Raw genomic sequence first — 17,084 nt, 5'->3', positions numbered from 1 at the left:
AAAATCATAGCATGTAATCTGTCTTTAAAAAGACAACCAAATGCAACGGTGGCACTGAAATTCTCGCGTTAGAGATTCCATAGTAAATCACGAGGGAAAACCAGGAAAAACCTCGTGATACTATCCCGACATCGTAAGTATTTGGGTTTACATTTAGTTTACTCTCAAAACTAATACCAAATTCTGACTTGATATTTTAAATTTTAAATAATACTAAAATACTAAATATGTACTAACTCGATATGTTACTGATTTACTAATTGTGGTATTTTCTTTCTATTGACTTCCTCCTTTAATATGGGTAACCACATCCTACTGCATTCTACCGAGGAATTTGCTTATTTCCCATTTGAATATACTTGATTATAAAAATGCCACAAGAAATAGCTTCAAAATCGAGTACGAATTAATAAGCAGTAAAAGCACTCTACAAGAACAACAAAGTAGCTATCAAAACGGGCAATAGAATATGCAGTCCATTTAGGACTACAAACTACTACAGGGTTGCTTCACATCCGCTACCCTGTTATTCTTGGGAAAACCCTGAAACCATGAAAAAGAAAGTGCGAAGGAATGGGTATAACCGGTAGGGAACGAATATCTATATACCTTAAGCTTTGCTGACGACAAGTAGTAATAGCACAAGACGAATATGACCTCAGTTTTATGATGAGAAAACTCAGGGGCGTCATTTGGTATGGGGCAGGGGGGGCATTTGCCCCCCCCCCCCGTGACCCTGAAAATGACTGAAATTTACAAAAAATAGATCAATTTTGTATTATGTTTGCATATATAATGTATTGTATATATAATGTTTGCCCCCCCCTAGCAAAATTTCAAATGACGCTCCTGAGAAAACTGGAACAGAAATATACAAAGAATTAAATGGAAATAAACCTAAAGAAAACTGAATACCTAACAACGGAAAATACAGAAACAAAACAGCTGGAAATAGATGAAGGTAAACACATAAAAGGAACAGAAAAGTACAAGTATTTAGGTTTCATAATATCAAGCAAAGGAACAACGGAAGAGTATTTAAAAAAAGACTAGGACAAACAAGAGACTGCATACGAAAATTGAAAGCGGTACTGTGGGATAAGAACATTAGCATAAAAACAAAAAGAATATATAACACCATGACAAGAAGTATCCTCACTTATGGGTGAAAAAATTGGACAATAGGAAAACCAAAAACAAAATAAGAGCAACAGAGATAGAATTCCAAAGAAATAATATTAAGAACATATTTATTTACTTATGTACTTAAGCATTATTTTTTACATATTTTTGTTCACTTATCTGGCATAATCCACACAGTTAATTTTGACATGATAACGTATTAAAGTAAACAATTATATACGTTAAAGATGTTTATTGAAACAAAAATCAACAAACTGTAGTATTTATAACACTTGATGCAAAAAATTTAAAATATCTCACGTATTTTCTATCTGTAAATATTTTTGATCTAATACATGATGAATACGAATTTAAACGTGTTTTTGGATTTTTGACAGACGTATCTACGGAAAATATCACACACTTTAAACTTTTCACGTCCATCAAGTTAGCAGAACAAAGTCAGCAGAACACAGTTATTATTACACCATAATTAAGTGTGAATAAAATTCAAAATTAATGATCCAAGAAAAAATGTATTGCTCTTTTTTTAAGTTACCGCATGTTCTGCCAACTTGATTTGAAGCTAGCAGAACAACAGTTAAAAAATTGATAAACCATTTCTAATTGAATACCAGAGTATTCTCTGAAATGTTGCAAGAAAAAAGTTATTGCTCTTTTTTTAAGTTGTTCTTCCCTGGTATCAAGTTGATCGTATAGGCTTGAATAAGCTTCTGCTTTGGTTTTTGCTACTGCTACTTTCGCTTCCTTTTTCGCTATCATATAGTTTTGAAAATCTGTGTCGGATCTGGTTTCTTGCCACTTTTTATATAGTGTTCGCTTCTCTTTTATTTTTCCTTGTACTTCGTTTGACAACCACCAAGTCTCTTTATCCTCAAACTTTTTTCCTGACGTTTGCCCAAGTATTTCAATAGCAGTCTCTCTAATAATGTTGGCCATTTTTCTCCAAATTGTGTTAGGGCTTCCTTTCATGTTCCAACATATTTTTTCTACTATTCTTTCCCTGAATAGACCTTCTTTCTCATCTTTTAGCATCCACCGCTTGATTTTTTGTGATCCTCTCCGATATTTTTGTTTAGTTTCGCTTTTTACTTCGATGTCCAAAACAAGCAGCTTATGTTGTTGGCTGACTGCTCACTAACTATTACCTTGCAGTCCTTGCATTCACGTATGTCTTCTTTCCTTATCATGAAGTAGTCTATTTGGGATTGATGTTGTCCACTTTTGTAGGTAATAAGTTGAGTTTCTCTCTTTTTAAAGAATGTGTTAACAATCGCCATATCCAATGCTGTTGCTAATTCAAGCATGTCATCTCCAGCTTCATTTCTAGTTCCAAAGCCTAATCCCCCATGTATTGTTTTATATCCTGTCTTGGCTTGGCCCACAAGTGCATTGAAATCACCTCCTATTATAACTTTCTCCTCTGCTGGAATATCACTCAATACGTCTCCTAATTGGTCATAGAAAGCTCTTCTTTCATTCTCACCCAGATCTGTTTGAGGAGCATACACACACAACATTCAATACCTCTTTATTAATTACAAATTTCATTGACATCATTCTATCACTCGTTGTTACAACTTCTACTACGTTACCTTTTATTTCACTATCAGCAATTATATCAACTCCATTTCTAGTGTTACTACCCCCTACATACCACAATTTGTATCCTTCACCTAGTTCTTTAGCCCTTTGTCCTTTCCACCTAGTTTCTTGAATACAAGCAATTTGAACTCTTCTTCGTTTGAGCGCATCCACTAACTCTAGACTCTTACCTGTAAGACTACCAAGATTCCAAGACCCTATCCTGATTTGTCTAACCTGTAATATTTTTTTTTGATATTTGATGCCTGAATGCCTTTTCTATCAGTGCCATACCCTGCCCTGCACGTTTAGCCAATACACCACCAATGCAACCAAAGTGCAGTATTACCCCCACACCCGCCTGCATTTTTCTGTATAGGCCAGGATCCCTACTGTAAGGACTGCCCTATAAGTCAATGTATTGTTGCCCGTATCCCGCCACTAGGAGGCACGTACTTTATTCGGGATACAGTCGAGCCTTCTCTCCCATTATTTTCGTAAATCTAATGTCTATTTGTTTTTTATGACTTTTAATTTTAGTCCGTTTTTTAACGGTAAAATATTGCAAAACCTCTAAATTTTAAACAACCGCTTGGATTGACATGAAATTTGGCATACACATAACTAACAAGTCAACGAAAAAAGTGATATTGTGCCGATATGTGCTTTTACCCCGGGGGTGGTTTTTACCCCCTCTTGGGGTGAAAAAATATTCGTCCAAGTAAGTCCTGAAATGGATATACTGACTAATTCTAAGAAACTTTTGTTCTATAGAGTTTTTTCACTAAGTCAATATTTTTCGAGTTATTTGCCAGTGAATATGTTCATTTTTTCAACAAAATAACAACGCTTTTAGACGGTTTTTTGCAAATAACTCAAATAGTAAGTATTTTGTCGAAAAAAGATTCTTAGCAAAAATATAGCCTGTAAAATATTTAAAAAAATGGTATATATATATCACGTCTGTATGCCTAGTAGAAGCAGAGTTATAGCTAATTAAAAATAGGTTCATATTCGTAAAATTTAAAATGGAATTAATAAAACGTGAAATAACCAAAAATGAAGCACATTTCGGGGAAAACTTATTACAACTTACTTATTTAAAGTGTTTAAAAAAAGCTTCATTTTTGTTTTATAAAAAAATTTCTAGCATCAAAAGTAAACAAGTTACGCTCAAAATAAAGTTACTCCCTTTTTTTGGTAAAAAAATCGGGAAAATCACCCCCTAATTAGTATCTCAAATGAACTTAATCGTTACGACTTCACAAGTTTCTTGACTCGCGTATGTATTGTTTATATATGATCTGTAAGTTTCATAGGTTCAAAGTCCTTATTTTTGAAAGGTCTGTAGTTAAAAGGGGTTGAACGAGTCACTGATCACGAATGTATGCAAATTTAGAAACACCAAATCTTAATCAATTTTTGTCTAACAGAAAAACAAAAAAATACATAATATTCAGAAAAGCATTGCTGACATTTTTTGTTTTTCGAGATTTTTGGTATCTCTAACAATTTTTAAGTTATTTTGAAAAAAATCATATTTTTCAAAATTAAAATTTTTAAAAATTTCACTTTAAAACCAATTTTTTTCAAAAATAAGCACTTTGAATCGATGAAACTTACAGATCATATAAACACAACATATGTAAAATAATGTATGGAGCGGTAACGATTTATTTCATTTAAGTTGCTAATTAGGGGGTGGTCTTCCCGATTTTTTTGCCAAATCAAAAGGGAAAAACTTTATTTTGAGCGTAACTTGCTTAAATTTAATGAAAAAAACTTTTATAAAAACAGAAATAAAGCTCTTTTTAAACACTTTAAAAAAGTTATAATGGATTCTCCCCAAAAGGTGTTTAATTTTTTGGATATTTCACTTCAAAGTATTCTATTTGAAATTTGGTGAATATGAATCTATTTTTCATTGGCTATAACTCTGGCTTTACGAGGTCCAGAGACCTAACGCGTACACCATTTTTTTTACAGGCCATATTTTTGCTAAGAACGTTTTTTTCGACAAAATACTTACTTTTTGAGTTATTTGCGAAAAACCGTCTAAAAATGTAGTTATTTTGTTGAAAAATGAACATATTCACTCGCAAATAACTCGAAAAGTGTTGACTTGGCGAAAAAGTTCTGTAGAACAAAAGTTACTTAAAATTAGTCAGTTTATCAATTTCCGGAGTTATTTTGGACTTATATTTTTTCGCCCCCAAGAGGGGGTGAAAGTCACCCCTAGGGCAAAAGCACACATCGGCACAATATCACTTTTTTTCTTTGACATGTAGGTAAGCTATGCGTATGCCAAATTTCATGTCAATCCGAGCGGTTTTTTAAAATTTAGAGCAAAAACCGTGAAAGAATGTACTATTGAAGCTATTAGTGCATGAAGGTATCAAGTCATGTTTTAACAATTTTGAGATAATGAGATATCAAGAGTTAACACCTTGCTTGGACTGCTTTAGACAAAACTTGATTTTTAACATTGAATTTTAGGGTCTTTAGCGACATCTATGCACCAAAGTCTTTACTAACGCAAGAAAATGAGTTAACACTTTCATGCATACCAATTTTTATATAGCTTCAATTTACTTAACACGACCGTGAATTATAACAACTGCTTTTCTATTTCGTTTGCACTTTTCAGTCCGTGTCCCAGTCACACAGATATATTCAATGTTACATACTTACTACAAGCAAGTGCATAATCAAAACATTGAGTAATAATATTGTTATTAGAGGATTTAAAATTTAAACTGAATTATTTGCGAATTACTTAAATAACTCTTATTTTCTGGATGCTTATTTAAATTTCTTTACATCCCTATCCTTTACAAGGAAAATTTTCTGAGCAATGTACATTATTTTTACTCTTCTCTTCCGAAAAAGAAGAAGATTTTTATCGTCATCATCACCAACTGATTACTGTGTTTACAAAACAATACAAAATTAAATACAAATTTCTGATACTTATTGCCCTATATCTAGTAACTAAACAAAAGGAAGAAAAATGTTCGATATCAAAGAACTATTGTTCCCGTTTTCACATGTCACTGATCACTGTGTTCCTGGACTGTAAGCATATATTCTGTTTTTATGTACCTCCTTGATCTTATCGTTAACTATCTTAATTTTACAGTTAACATTATTCACCTCTGTTGTTATGAAAGGGCCTACATAAAGACTACCAAACTTACCATTCTCTTCTCTTTTGACCAGGACTAGGTCTTCTATTTTGAAGTGTTGTGGCGTCGCTTTGGACTTATTCTTTTCACGACGCTCTTTTTTTTTGTTTTAATAAGAAAATTTTAGCTCTCCCGTGTGCGAATTGTAGTAGGTATATTATGTATATCGTAACTCATTGTAGTAGGCATCTATGTTGTAACATGGTTGAACCTCTCGTTCTCTCAAGTAAACTAGAACCCATTTTTAGGGTCATCTCCTGTTTTGACATGTTTTGTAGTAAATAGATAGTTGAATTTACTACAAAACATGTCAAAAAATATCATATGAAAACAGGAGCTGACTGTAAAAAAGTTTTTAGTCTCTCTTACAAAACTCATGCAAAAACAAATCGGAGGTATTGTCACATCAGCGACTATATCCAGGGACTGTCTAAAAAATATACTGTGAATGTCCAAAGAATATTCGTTTGGAACATGGAATGTTCCAACAAGACATTCAAGGAATGTTTAAAATGCTGACACAGGGCTTTCCTGGGACATTTAGGGGACGTTCTTGTGCTTTTGAGGACATTCCAGGAATGTTTTCAATGTCCTGTGTGTACATTCTAGGAACATACATGGAATGTTTGGTGTTGTTAGGGATGTCGCCTAGAAATTCAAGTTTTCGTTGTTTATTTGTGCTCACGATTTCTTTCTCTTTTCCGATTCTGTGGACTACCTCTATGTTGGTGACATGTTCGGTCCAGGATATACAAATAATGCGTCGGTACACCCAAATTTCGAATGCTTCTAGTTTTTCCATGAGCGTCTCTGTCAGCGTCCAGGCCCCCACACCATACAGTCAGATCGGAAAAATGTAGCAAATAACTAGACATAGTTTTAGAGGAAGAGGCAAATTCTTGTACAATTTACAATATTGAGTATAATTCAAAAGATAAATTATTTAAAAATAGTAATTTAAAATTTGGTATTATTTGCTGTTTAGGACTTTCAAAGTATGAGAGGACGCTTACAGTCGGTAATCTACACCAAACATCACTAACAACTCATTTCTAATAAATTAATCTTATTTTTTAGGAATTTAAAAAGTCCTTACGAATTCCCAATCAAACTCAAGAAAAAACATTTGCGAAAAGCTCAATATTCAGATCAACGGGATCATTAGGTTCTTTAGGCGCTTTGTTTTCTTCGAATCAGAATAGAAGAGCACCGGGCATTCCGAATGCTGGTGATAAGATGTACAAAAGTGAAGAGACGTTGGATTCCATTAAGCATAGTATTTCAGACAGTGAGGAAGAATCTGATAGCAAAAGTGTCGACACTTTGAGTAATTCTAGTGAAGAGAAGCAGTCCCCTACTGTTGTACGAGTTAGGAATAGAAATTAGATAAGATTTACTTTATAGTCACTTTCGATTTTTTGTATTTTACACTTTTAGAAATAAAAAATTAAGTCTTCACTTTGGTAATATGACCCGTATGCGCGCCAATGGTGAATATACAATTCTTAATTGTATGTCAAAACATGCGCGATAACTTCCTCTTAAAATCCACCAAACTCCAATTGCATATCTCAACCGATTTTAGAGCAATAAATAAATAGTCAGTTTGTAAGAAAAATGCCAACATCCCATATCTCGGAAACGAAACGTTTGCAGACATGTGTTTATAAAGCAAACGGTAATAATTATTTTTTCATGCAGAATTACCCCTTAAAGATTGACGCACTTATTTAGAAATACCTTGTATTGATGAAGAACATGGCTAATTGTTAAGGTACCTAACTTTTTTATTATCCAACATAAGTGAATAACTCAAAAAACAGAATGTTAAAAAAAGCCGAGGCTATAATTGGGTTTACATTCAGTATTTTATAAATGTTGAAATATTCCACAGGGTGCGGTGAACTTTGAGAAAAAACACAGTTTGATTGGTACACCCGGAATAAAGTGACAATTTAGGTGTGTAGCAACAATTTTATTACAGCGATATTGTTAAAGAATAAGGCTATAACATATTAAAAAATCACTTAAATCGGACAAGTTTAGGAAATACGAGACATCAAAAATGACTCATTTTGTGGGTTGCCCGTTTTTCGTGCCGATGAGTGTAGTTAGCAGAGTTGTTTTCAGGTTTAGGAAATACGAGACATCAAAAATGACCCATTTTTAAGGTGGTACGTTAATATCTTGGAGTAGTGTATATGTTACCGTTAAAACCCGATTTCAGTTAAAACCCGTATTTACTAGGAAAAACTAGTTTTAACTATGCGCTTTAGACAATTCTAGTTTTAACTAGTCAAAACTAGATTTGACTGCTACATTCAATTAAAACTAGAAATCCCAAACGGATTTCATTTAGAGTAGTTTATATTAGTTCAAAGTAGCTTTTTTTGGAATTGCTGGTGAATTCCAGCAGAGCCCTGCGGTACATCTTTTCAATATGATGCAAGTCTTCGAAATGCCGCCCTTTAAGTATTATTGAAACTTAACTTTTATTTTTATTAAATGAACCTACACAAAATGAAGGACAACTTTTATTTTAAAAGCAAAACATACTTTACATTAAATGAAATATGTATTAACATTAAATAACAATTACAAAAATTACAATTTTGCCCTTCTTTACTGACTTTAATTTTGGCAAACTCGGCAATCAGATTGGTTAAAGTAGCAGCTAGTGAGGACTGTATGGAAATGAGTGCTATATTAGTTTTGTTTGTCTTATGGAGTTTAGTAAATAGTTTAGCCGCAAGCCCTTATCCCTTGCCGTAGCGCTCCTCCATAGGCCGATCAGACACCAGTTTATTCCAGACCAAGTCGTAGATTCTATATAGAATTTTATATTACGACGTTGGCCTTTTATTAATTTCAAATGACCGGGCTGGGGCTCGAACCACGATCGCAAATCCACTAAACTTGTCGATCGACTGTGCTAAATAGTTTTTATAATTTTTAATTTTGCAAAACTTCTTTACTCACTAGCTACTGAGACACTGATACAGGGTGAGTTAATAAAATTCTTAGTGATACAACTATATTTGGATATCACGAAATTAGGTTAGTTTGGCACAAACAGTTCAAAATCTCAAAACCTTAAGAAAAGGTTTCATGGAGTATGGTTATGGTATCATTTGAGATATATGACGCATTTTTCTAGAAGATCCTTTGACTCTATATGCGATTCTTATTCTTTTTCTATTGAAAGTATTTAATGAAGATTTATACAATATTTTTCTAGTGTTTTATCACCTATTTTCCTCCATTAAAAATAAAATTTAAAATCTTTATTATGAGTTTCTAGAAACTAAAATCGGCCAATTAAAGAATTAATGGCAATGTCTAAAGTATAGATGAAACATTATTTATTTTAAATTTATCTTCCTATGTTAAGAACTCATCCACAGATTTTTCGTAATCAAATTGGCTATTTTTTTCTCCTGGCCCGAATTTCATTTTCAGCTGGAAATTCGGAACTTATATCAAGATTTTCTGCAATTTCATTAACAATAATTTTCATTTGGTCATAGCCAGATTGTCTGTCACTTTTCAATTTTTCTATAGTTTCTGTTAACATTTTTATACAATATGACAAATTTATAGTTACATTTTACAACATCTTCGAGACTGAATTTATATGAAATTTATATAATATCATGCCAAAGAACTACACCGCATATAAATTTATAATTTTTAACATTTTTTGAAAAATTTCATTTTTTCAAAATAACTTAAAAAGTATTAGTGATAAGAAAAATCTTAAAGAGTAAAAAAATGTAGGTTTTGCTATTATAAATATGTTAGTTTCATTTTGTTTCTCCGTAAGACAAAAATTGGTTAAGATATGGCTGTTCAAAATTTGCATACACTCGTGATTAGTGACCCATTCAAGCTTTCTCAATTATAACTCTTTCAAAAATAAACACTTTAAACCGGTGACTTACAGATCTACTTATAAAAAATAGATAGGTAAGTAAATTGTTTGTAAAGCGGTAGCAATTAATTTCATTTGGGGAGCTAAACACGGCGAGATTTTCATTTTTTACAAAAAAAAGAGGACCAACTTTATTTTGAGCGTAACTCGCTTATTTTTAATGCTAAAAGTTTTGTTAACAATTAAAACAAAGCTTTTTATAAACACTTTTAAAAAGTTTAAATTTGTTTTTCCCGAAAAGTGCTTAATTTTTCGGTGATTTCACCTTGAAATATTTGATTTGGAAATAGACGAATAAGAACGTATTTTTCATGAGCTACAACTTTGTTTTTATTTGATTGATAGACTTTACTGATACACCATTTTTTTGGGTTTTTTATAAGCTACACTTTTGCTAAGAATATTTTTTTCTAAGAAAAACCGTCTGAAAACGTAGTTTTTTTGTCGAAAAATCAACATTTTTAATGGCAAATAACTCGAAAAGTATTGACTTACGTAAAAAGTTCTATGGAACAAAAGTTACTTAAAATCAGTCAATTTATCCATTTCCGGTCTTATCTTGACCGTATGTTTTTTCACCCCCTAGAAGGGGTGACTGTCACCCCCCAAGTAAAAGCAACCAACGGCACAATTTCAACTTTGAAGTGGAGAGTAAGTAGAACATAAATCCAAATTTTCATGCAATTCGGAGTCGCCCTTGAAAATTACACGGTATCGCTGAATTTTCCGTTCATTTACTGGGCTAATTTAGTAGCACTCAACGGTTTTAGAGTTAGTTGTGAAACACGTTTTTTCAGAAATTCCCAACGCCTTGTAGAACCAGAAAAAAAGTGTATAGTTCTTGTATAATACAAAAAAAGGTTGTTGTTTCTGTAGAAGAAGACGTTGCGTCATTTATGACTAATTTTAAAGAGTGGCATGCGCAGGCACTTAAAGCGCCCTCGGATATTTTTAAAGTAGGTATTCTATTTTGCACACCCCTTCTTATTCCTTTCATATCGGTCCCGTTATCATAGCCTTATCCTCTAAGCCATTTTAACTCTAGGCCTAACTTTTCCCAATTTGTCAAAATAAGTTCTAACCTTCACTGGTTGAATCACTAGCTTAAAAAAAAGAATGTGTGTACTTTGTACGCACGTAAGAAGTTATACTTCTATTATAGGATTTCAACGAAATCAATATACTTTAAACAGTTTCTCTACTACTTTCCAAAAATTTTTATTAAAAAAATACCAAAAATTAGAAAAATAAAAGAATAAAACACACACAAACACATTGAAAAATGCCACAAATGACTTCTGAACAATAATTGTTGCCAAAAATTTTAATTAAATACGTATTTTCTGAACCTACTTCCCGTGTATCCCGCCGTACGAGAGTCGAAGCGATTTCAAACTGCACCATCTTCGCGTATACGTCATGTGGGAATATACACAAACTGAACAACTTTTTGACATTTTGTTTATATGAATTTTTATTAGTTTGATTTTTGTCGAATTAAAATACAACAATATATAGAGTAAGAAAACGATACATTAGATGAAAATTTGTAGAAAGTTTGTTCGTAATCAGATTATGTAAATTAAAGCATTGCCTACTAGGGGTATAGCATAGCAAGTACTAGGTAAGTACATTATTTTTTTTACATTGTCCAAATAGGTATGAAGATAATTTTTTATTGGAATACAACTGAAACATTTAGAATTACGTACCTGTGGCTTTTCAAAACTATTTAAAAAGTCACTATAATTATAAATTTGATTTTATTTCTGTCCTCACAACAATAAAAACTAATATAGGTATTATACAACATTTTTGTTTACCGATAACCTCCATATTGAACAATTATTGACAGATCATTTCAACGCCCAATCAGAGCCCGTATAAAGACTAATACCAAACTGTCGGTGTGCGCATGCGCGCAGATCAATATAAATTCACCCCCAATCTCAATCGCGCCTAAAGAAGTATAACTTCAAAAAAACAATAAAAATTCTTCGATATTGTATTTGTTCTAATAAGAATTAAAAGCGACAACTCTGATCGTCAACGCGAGCTGTTTAATATGACTTACGTCTGGGGTACAATCGGCGATTATCGAAAAATATTTGGCGATATTTGCTATTTCGACAATTTCGTTTAAAATAATATTACCCATTAAACTTGTCATATTCAAATCAATTATTCAACTTGCCTACTGTTGCTTAAATAAGTCACAAACCATGTATCAGACTCTCTTTGAACTATCCTGATATGTTCTTCCATTACTGGATCAAACTCAGAGACTAATTGTACTAACTTAAAAGTTTCCATTATTAAGTTGAAACTTAAAACAAATGATCAGTTGTTCCACGAAAAGCTAAACATTGTGAGGCCAAAAGTCTAATTCTTTTCAAAACTTCTCTCCAATTATGTTGAATTTTATCCATTATTATATTAGATTTTACTGATTATGCTGCACGGCACGGCCCTGAATTCCAGTTAAAATTGTTGCAAGAGACAAGTATGTATTACGGCATGTTCGAGTTCGGGGTAGTGTTAATGACGAAGGCGGCCGGTCGGTAGCAAAGTAGTGTGTGAAACTGTTGATTTTTTTTCATCGTTTTTATTGGTTATATTTACACCACTGTGTATTATTCACCATTAGTGATAATATCCAAGATCAGATTGAGAACAGAGATATAAGAACGCGAAAAGAACGTATTTTGGAAATGATTTTACAAATGGAAGCGACAGGGAAGAAAGGAAGTCACTACGATGTTGTGACCAAAAGCATATATTATAATAAATTAATTGTCGAAGTACAAGATGCGGAACTGGCTGCCAAGAAAACACCATTACAAAATCGAAGACTACAATAATTTAGAATTGTTGAAGTTGGCGAAATAAAAAAAGTTAGCTTCTAGAATTGATCCCATCAAATATTATGTACCTACCTGTCGAAAATATTTTTGGCATACCTAATTGAAGCAGCCCATGTTGCTATTTTTCATGGAAATCGGGATAGGTTGAAGACTGAAACCGCCAGGAAATAGGCAAAATACCGTTTAATTGATATGATCAATACTTTTATATCAATGTGTGAAACCTGCCAACGGAAGAAGAGTAAAAATTTAAAAACGAAGAGAGGTCTTGTGTCCAAACCTATATTGCATTCAGAAATGAATAGTCGCTGTCAGGTAGATTCAGGGCCACTTTATTCATTAGGCAATATAGGCAGTTGCCTAGGGCGGCACATTATGAGAGGGCGGCAAAAATACTGTACAAAAAATATTTGTATATAAACATTATGGATCTAAGTTCTGTCATTGAAGAGTATGAAGCTCTTTCGAATTACTTTACCGCAAAGAAGCCAAAAAATTGTGCCCAAATAAAACATACAAAGAAATAAGAAAGAGAAATTCAATTTGACGAGGCGGCCGATGATCAACTAAACTTTTCAGCTAGTGATGAGATGAAAATCCACACATTCTATGTTATAATCGACACTCTGATAAGAGACCTGAATAGACGTCTGGAATCTTACCGACTTATTTATCAAAGTTTTCGTGTTATTAACAGATTTGCCAAAATTAAGCAATGAAGAAATTATTAAAGAAGCTGAAAATCTGATACAATATAAAGACGACCAAAATACATCATTCATACATGGATGCATTCACTTAAAGGGTCATTTGGATACCACAATAAAATCACCAATTGACATATCTTAATATTTAAAGAAGAGTTAGTGCAGTCACTGAAGGTGGATATGAGCTATTACCTCCGATTTCGTTGAACCTCCATCGATTTGCATGAAAATTGGTGAGTGGTTAGAGGATATCTCGAGGAAAAAAGGTGACATGGTGCCAACTTACGCTTTTACCCTGGGGATGGATGCCACCTCTTCTCGGGGCTGAAAATTATTTTATTAGAAATATCCCCAGAATTCGATAGAGGGACAAATTCTAAGCATAATTTTGTTACATAAAGTTATTAAAATAAATTAATACTTTTTGAGTTATTAAAGATCAAAGATTTTAATTTTTCGTGAGAAAAATGCAAGTTTTTTACCGATTTTTCATAAATAACTCAAAAACTATAAGATTTTACAAAAAATTTATTATTACCAAAATTAAAGCTAATAGAAAACGAAATAAACCTTAGTGGAAAAACTTTAAATTTTAACTAAAAGTGAGTTATAGGTAACTGAATGTATATTTTTTTCGGCGAGTACCCAAATCTAAGTATTCAAGCTTAAATAACGGGAAAATGATGCATTTTATAACATAACCTTATTAAACAAATTACATCTTTTTTTCAAAAATATGCATTCTAAACTGGTCAAAAATTTTGAAATCATTACTTATGCTAATAAAACGAAATTCTTCTAAGGATTATTATAAATTTTGATTTTTGTGGAAATGGCGTATGTTTTATTTTTCACTTTTTCCTAAAGTGTTCTCTTATTTTCATCATAACTTGCTTAATTGTGATGCTATTAACTTCTACTGGAGCTCATTTGATAGGTACTCCGAAGTACTTTGACAAGTGCTTAGCAGGTATATTTTATAAAATGCATCGTTTTTCCGTTATTTAAGATACATCGAAAAAATAAAATCTTTGATCTTTAATAACTCAAAAAGTATTGATTTATATTAATAACTTTATATATACCCTATTCCACGAACATACGCCTGTTTCGGATTACTTCGACACGAATATTTTACTGTGCAAAATAAGAAGAACGAAAGTAAATTGCAAATTACATTGTTGTTTATTGGAATAATTATTAGCGCCATTTACTTTCGTACTTCTTATGTTGCACAGTAAAATATTGGTTGTCGAAGTAATCCAAAACAGGCGTAGGTTCGTGGAATGGACCATAACAAATTTTGCTTAGAATTTGTCTCTCCATCGATTTATGGTATTATTTTTTTCACCCCCACGTAAAGTGGTAGTTTTCACCACCACGGTGAAAGCGCAAGTTGGCATCATGTCACCTTTATTCCTTGAGGTATTTTCTAAATACGAACCAATTTTCATAAAAATCGATGTAGGTTCAACAAAATCGTAGGTGAAAACCTTCAGTGACTGCACTAAGTGGATTTAGAGATATTTTCCTTAATTTTGTCATAAAGCTTTGCACATTTATTTGTGCTTCCCAGTTGACAATTTGTCGATTTTGTCAAGAACAAAATTTGATCGAACTGAAATGATCGAACTGGAATGACAATTTTTTCTATTGTAGGTATATAAACATCGTAGTTTAAATCCATTTTTAGTGTATTCTTATTTAAATAAAAATTTATGCAATTTTTTTTTCGCAAAAATGGTACATGTTTGAAGGGCGGCTACTAGAGAATTGCCTAGGGCGTCAATTGACCTAAACGCGGCCCTGGGTAGATTTGGTCGATATGCAATCACAAAAGAATCGCATATAAACTACTCTAAATTAAATCCGTTAGCGATTTCTAGTTTTAACTGAATTTAGCAGTCAAATCTAGTTTTGACTAGTTAAAACTAGAATTGTCTAAAGCGCTTAGTTAAAACTAGTTTTTCCTAGTAAATTCGGGTTTTAACGGTAACATATATACTGAGACTGCTAAAAAGAAAATAGGACCTTCCCTAAGAAAATGCATGGAGTTGGTCAAAGACGATATGAACTTGTTGAAGGTACAAGATAGGAAAAACCTAGCACAGGACATAATGGAATGGATGAAAACTATTAAAGCCTTGGACCTCTAAGATCGTTAATGTCTTTGAAATCCGCTATGTCACAAGTTGACATTCATCAAGATAAGAGGATATTATCCTGAGCGACTGCAATTGTCTGATCTTGAATACAGTAGAACCCCGATTATCCGTGCTATAATTTTGTGTTACGCAACTTGCATTTTTAAGGGTATATCGAAATTGCGTCCGTAAATCACTCGACGGAGACTCTATTAGCCGCGAGGGAGACACATAATGCAATACATACAAGAACATACACACAACCAAACTTATATGGAATCATCTGATATTTCTTATTATTTCGTGCGAATTAAAAAAAACGAACACACGAAGTCAAACAATATTTATTTTTAAGAAATTTAATAACAAATACATAACAATTAAGTAAAACAATAAAGTATTTAAAAAAACAAATTGAAACTAATTGTTTTAAAGTCAATAGCATAAAAAATTTCAATGTAAAACGAATAATGTTTACATTGTTTTTATATTTTTTTTGTAGTCAGTGTCATCACTAAAGCTCGGATTTATAGGCAACAAAAATTGAAGAAAAAGGCGCCTATATAGGCAAAGATTTTTATTAAAAAAGGCAGGAATATTAACATTTAGGCAAAATATAGGCAATAAAGAAATATAACTTATTATTTATAACCACTTAAAATTTTATCATTAATAGAAACAACTAAATGTTTTTGAATATTTTCGGTCTTAAAACTATGTCTTCGATCACTTAAAATTAATTTGTACATTGAAAACGAACGTTCGACATCGACAGATGTAATTGGAGCATATTTCAGAGCGGATAATAAATCTGGCATAATTTGTAATTCCTCGGAAAATGTCCCATTCAAAACTTTAGCAACATTAGATAAAAACGAAAAACCTTCATTCTTGTCGAAAACATATATTTTAAAAATTAATTGACCGTTACTTCCAGGTGTCGATTTAATTTTCGTCTTTAAATTATCTATTAATTTTACTGACTCACATAAATTTATCTCTTGTTTTTCTAATAAGGTAATTGTGGTAACTATTAATTTATAATTGTCATTGATATAAGCGAGTTCCTGTTTCAATTTGGGATTTTTTAATATTTTTTTTGCTTTTCGAATAGCTTCGGAAATATCATCATCAAATTCTGACCTAATTCTATTTCATTGCAGTGTTCAAAGTAAAAAAAAAACTGCTTCGAGCCAGGTTCCCCACCTTGTAATTACTGGTTTAGGTGGCAAAGGGACACCGGGAAGTCTTTCTTTATATATTTGCACCCTCAACGGAGCCTTTACAAAAACTTTTTTCATAAAATTTATAAAATTATTTACCAACGGAAACAGATTTCTTATCCCTGTGGGCTACACAAGTGCAATGAATTAAATTAGGATAAAAAATCTTTAAATTAACAGCAGCTTTTAACATATATGCCGCAGCATCTGAAAGCATTAAAACTATTTTATTTACTGGTATAGGGTTGGGTAAAAAGAGGTTTGTTAAACTATCTTGTATAAATCGACTTATTGTTAAATTGT

General features: G+C 32.3%; 1 protein-coding gene across 1 annotated transcript in view; it reads left to right on the top strand.

Annotated features, from left to right (window-relative positions):
- Positions 1 to 7,368, top strand: part of LOC126890203 (CBY1-interacting BAR domain-containing protein 1) — a 72,510-nt gene extending 65,142 nt beyond the window's left edge. The window contains exons 4-5 of the mRNA XM_050659056.1: positions 6,898 to 6,930; positions 6,990 to 7,368. Coding sequence (XP_050515013.1) covers positions 6,898 to 6,930; positions 6,990 to 7,298 — 342 coding nt within the window. The 3' untranslated portion in view covers positions 7,299 to 7,368. The remainder of the gene's footprint in view (positions 1 to 6,897; positions 6,931 to 6,989) is intronic.
- The last annotated feature ends 9,716 nt before the right edge of the window (positions 7,369 to 17,084 follow it).

The sequence above is a fragment of the Diabrotica virgifera genome, chromosome 8 (assembly GCF_917563875.1).
Source record: "Diabrotica virgifera virgifera chromosome 8, PGI_DIABVI_V3a".
Taxonomy (NCBI): domain Eukaryota; kingdom Metazoa; phylum Arthropoda; class Insecta; order Coleoptera; family Chrysomelidae; genus Diabrotica; species Diabrotica virgifera.
The sequence above is the reverse complement of the archived record's forward strand: the minus strand, read 5'-3'. Positions and strand labels throughout refer to the sequence as shown.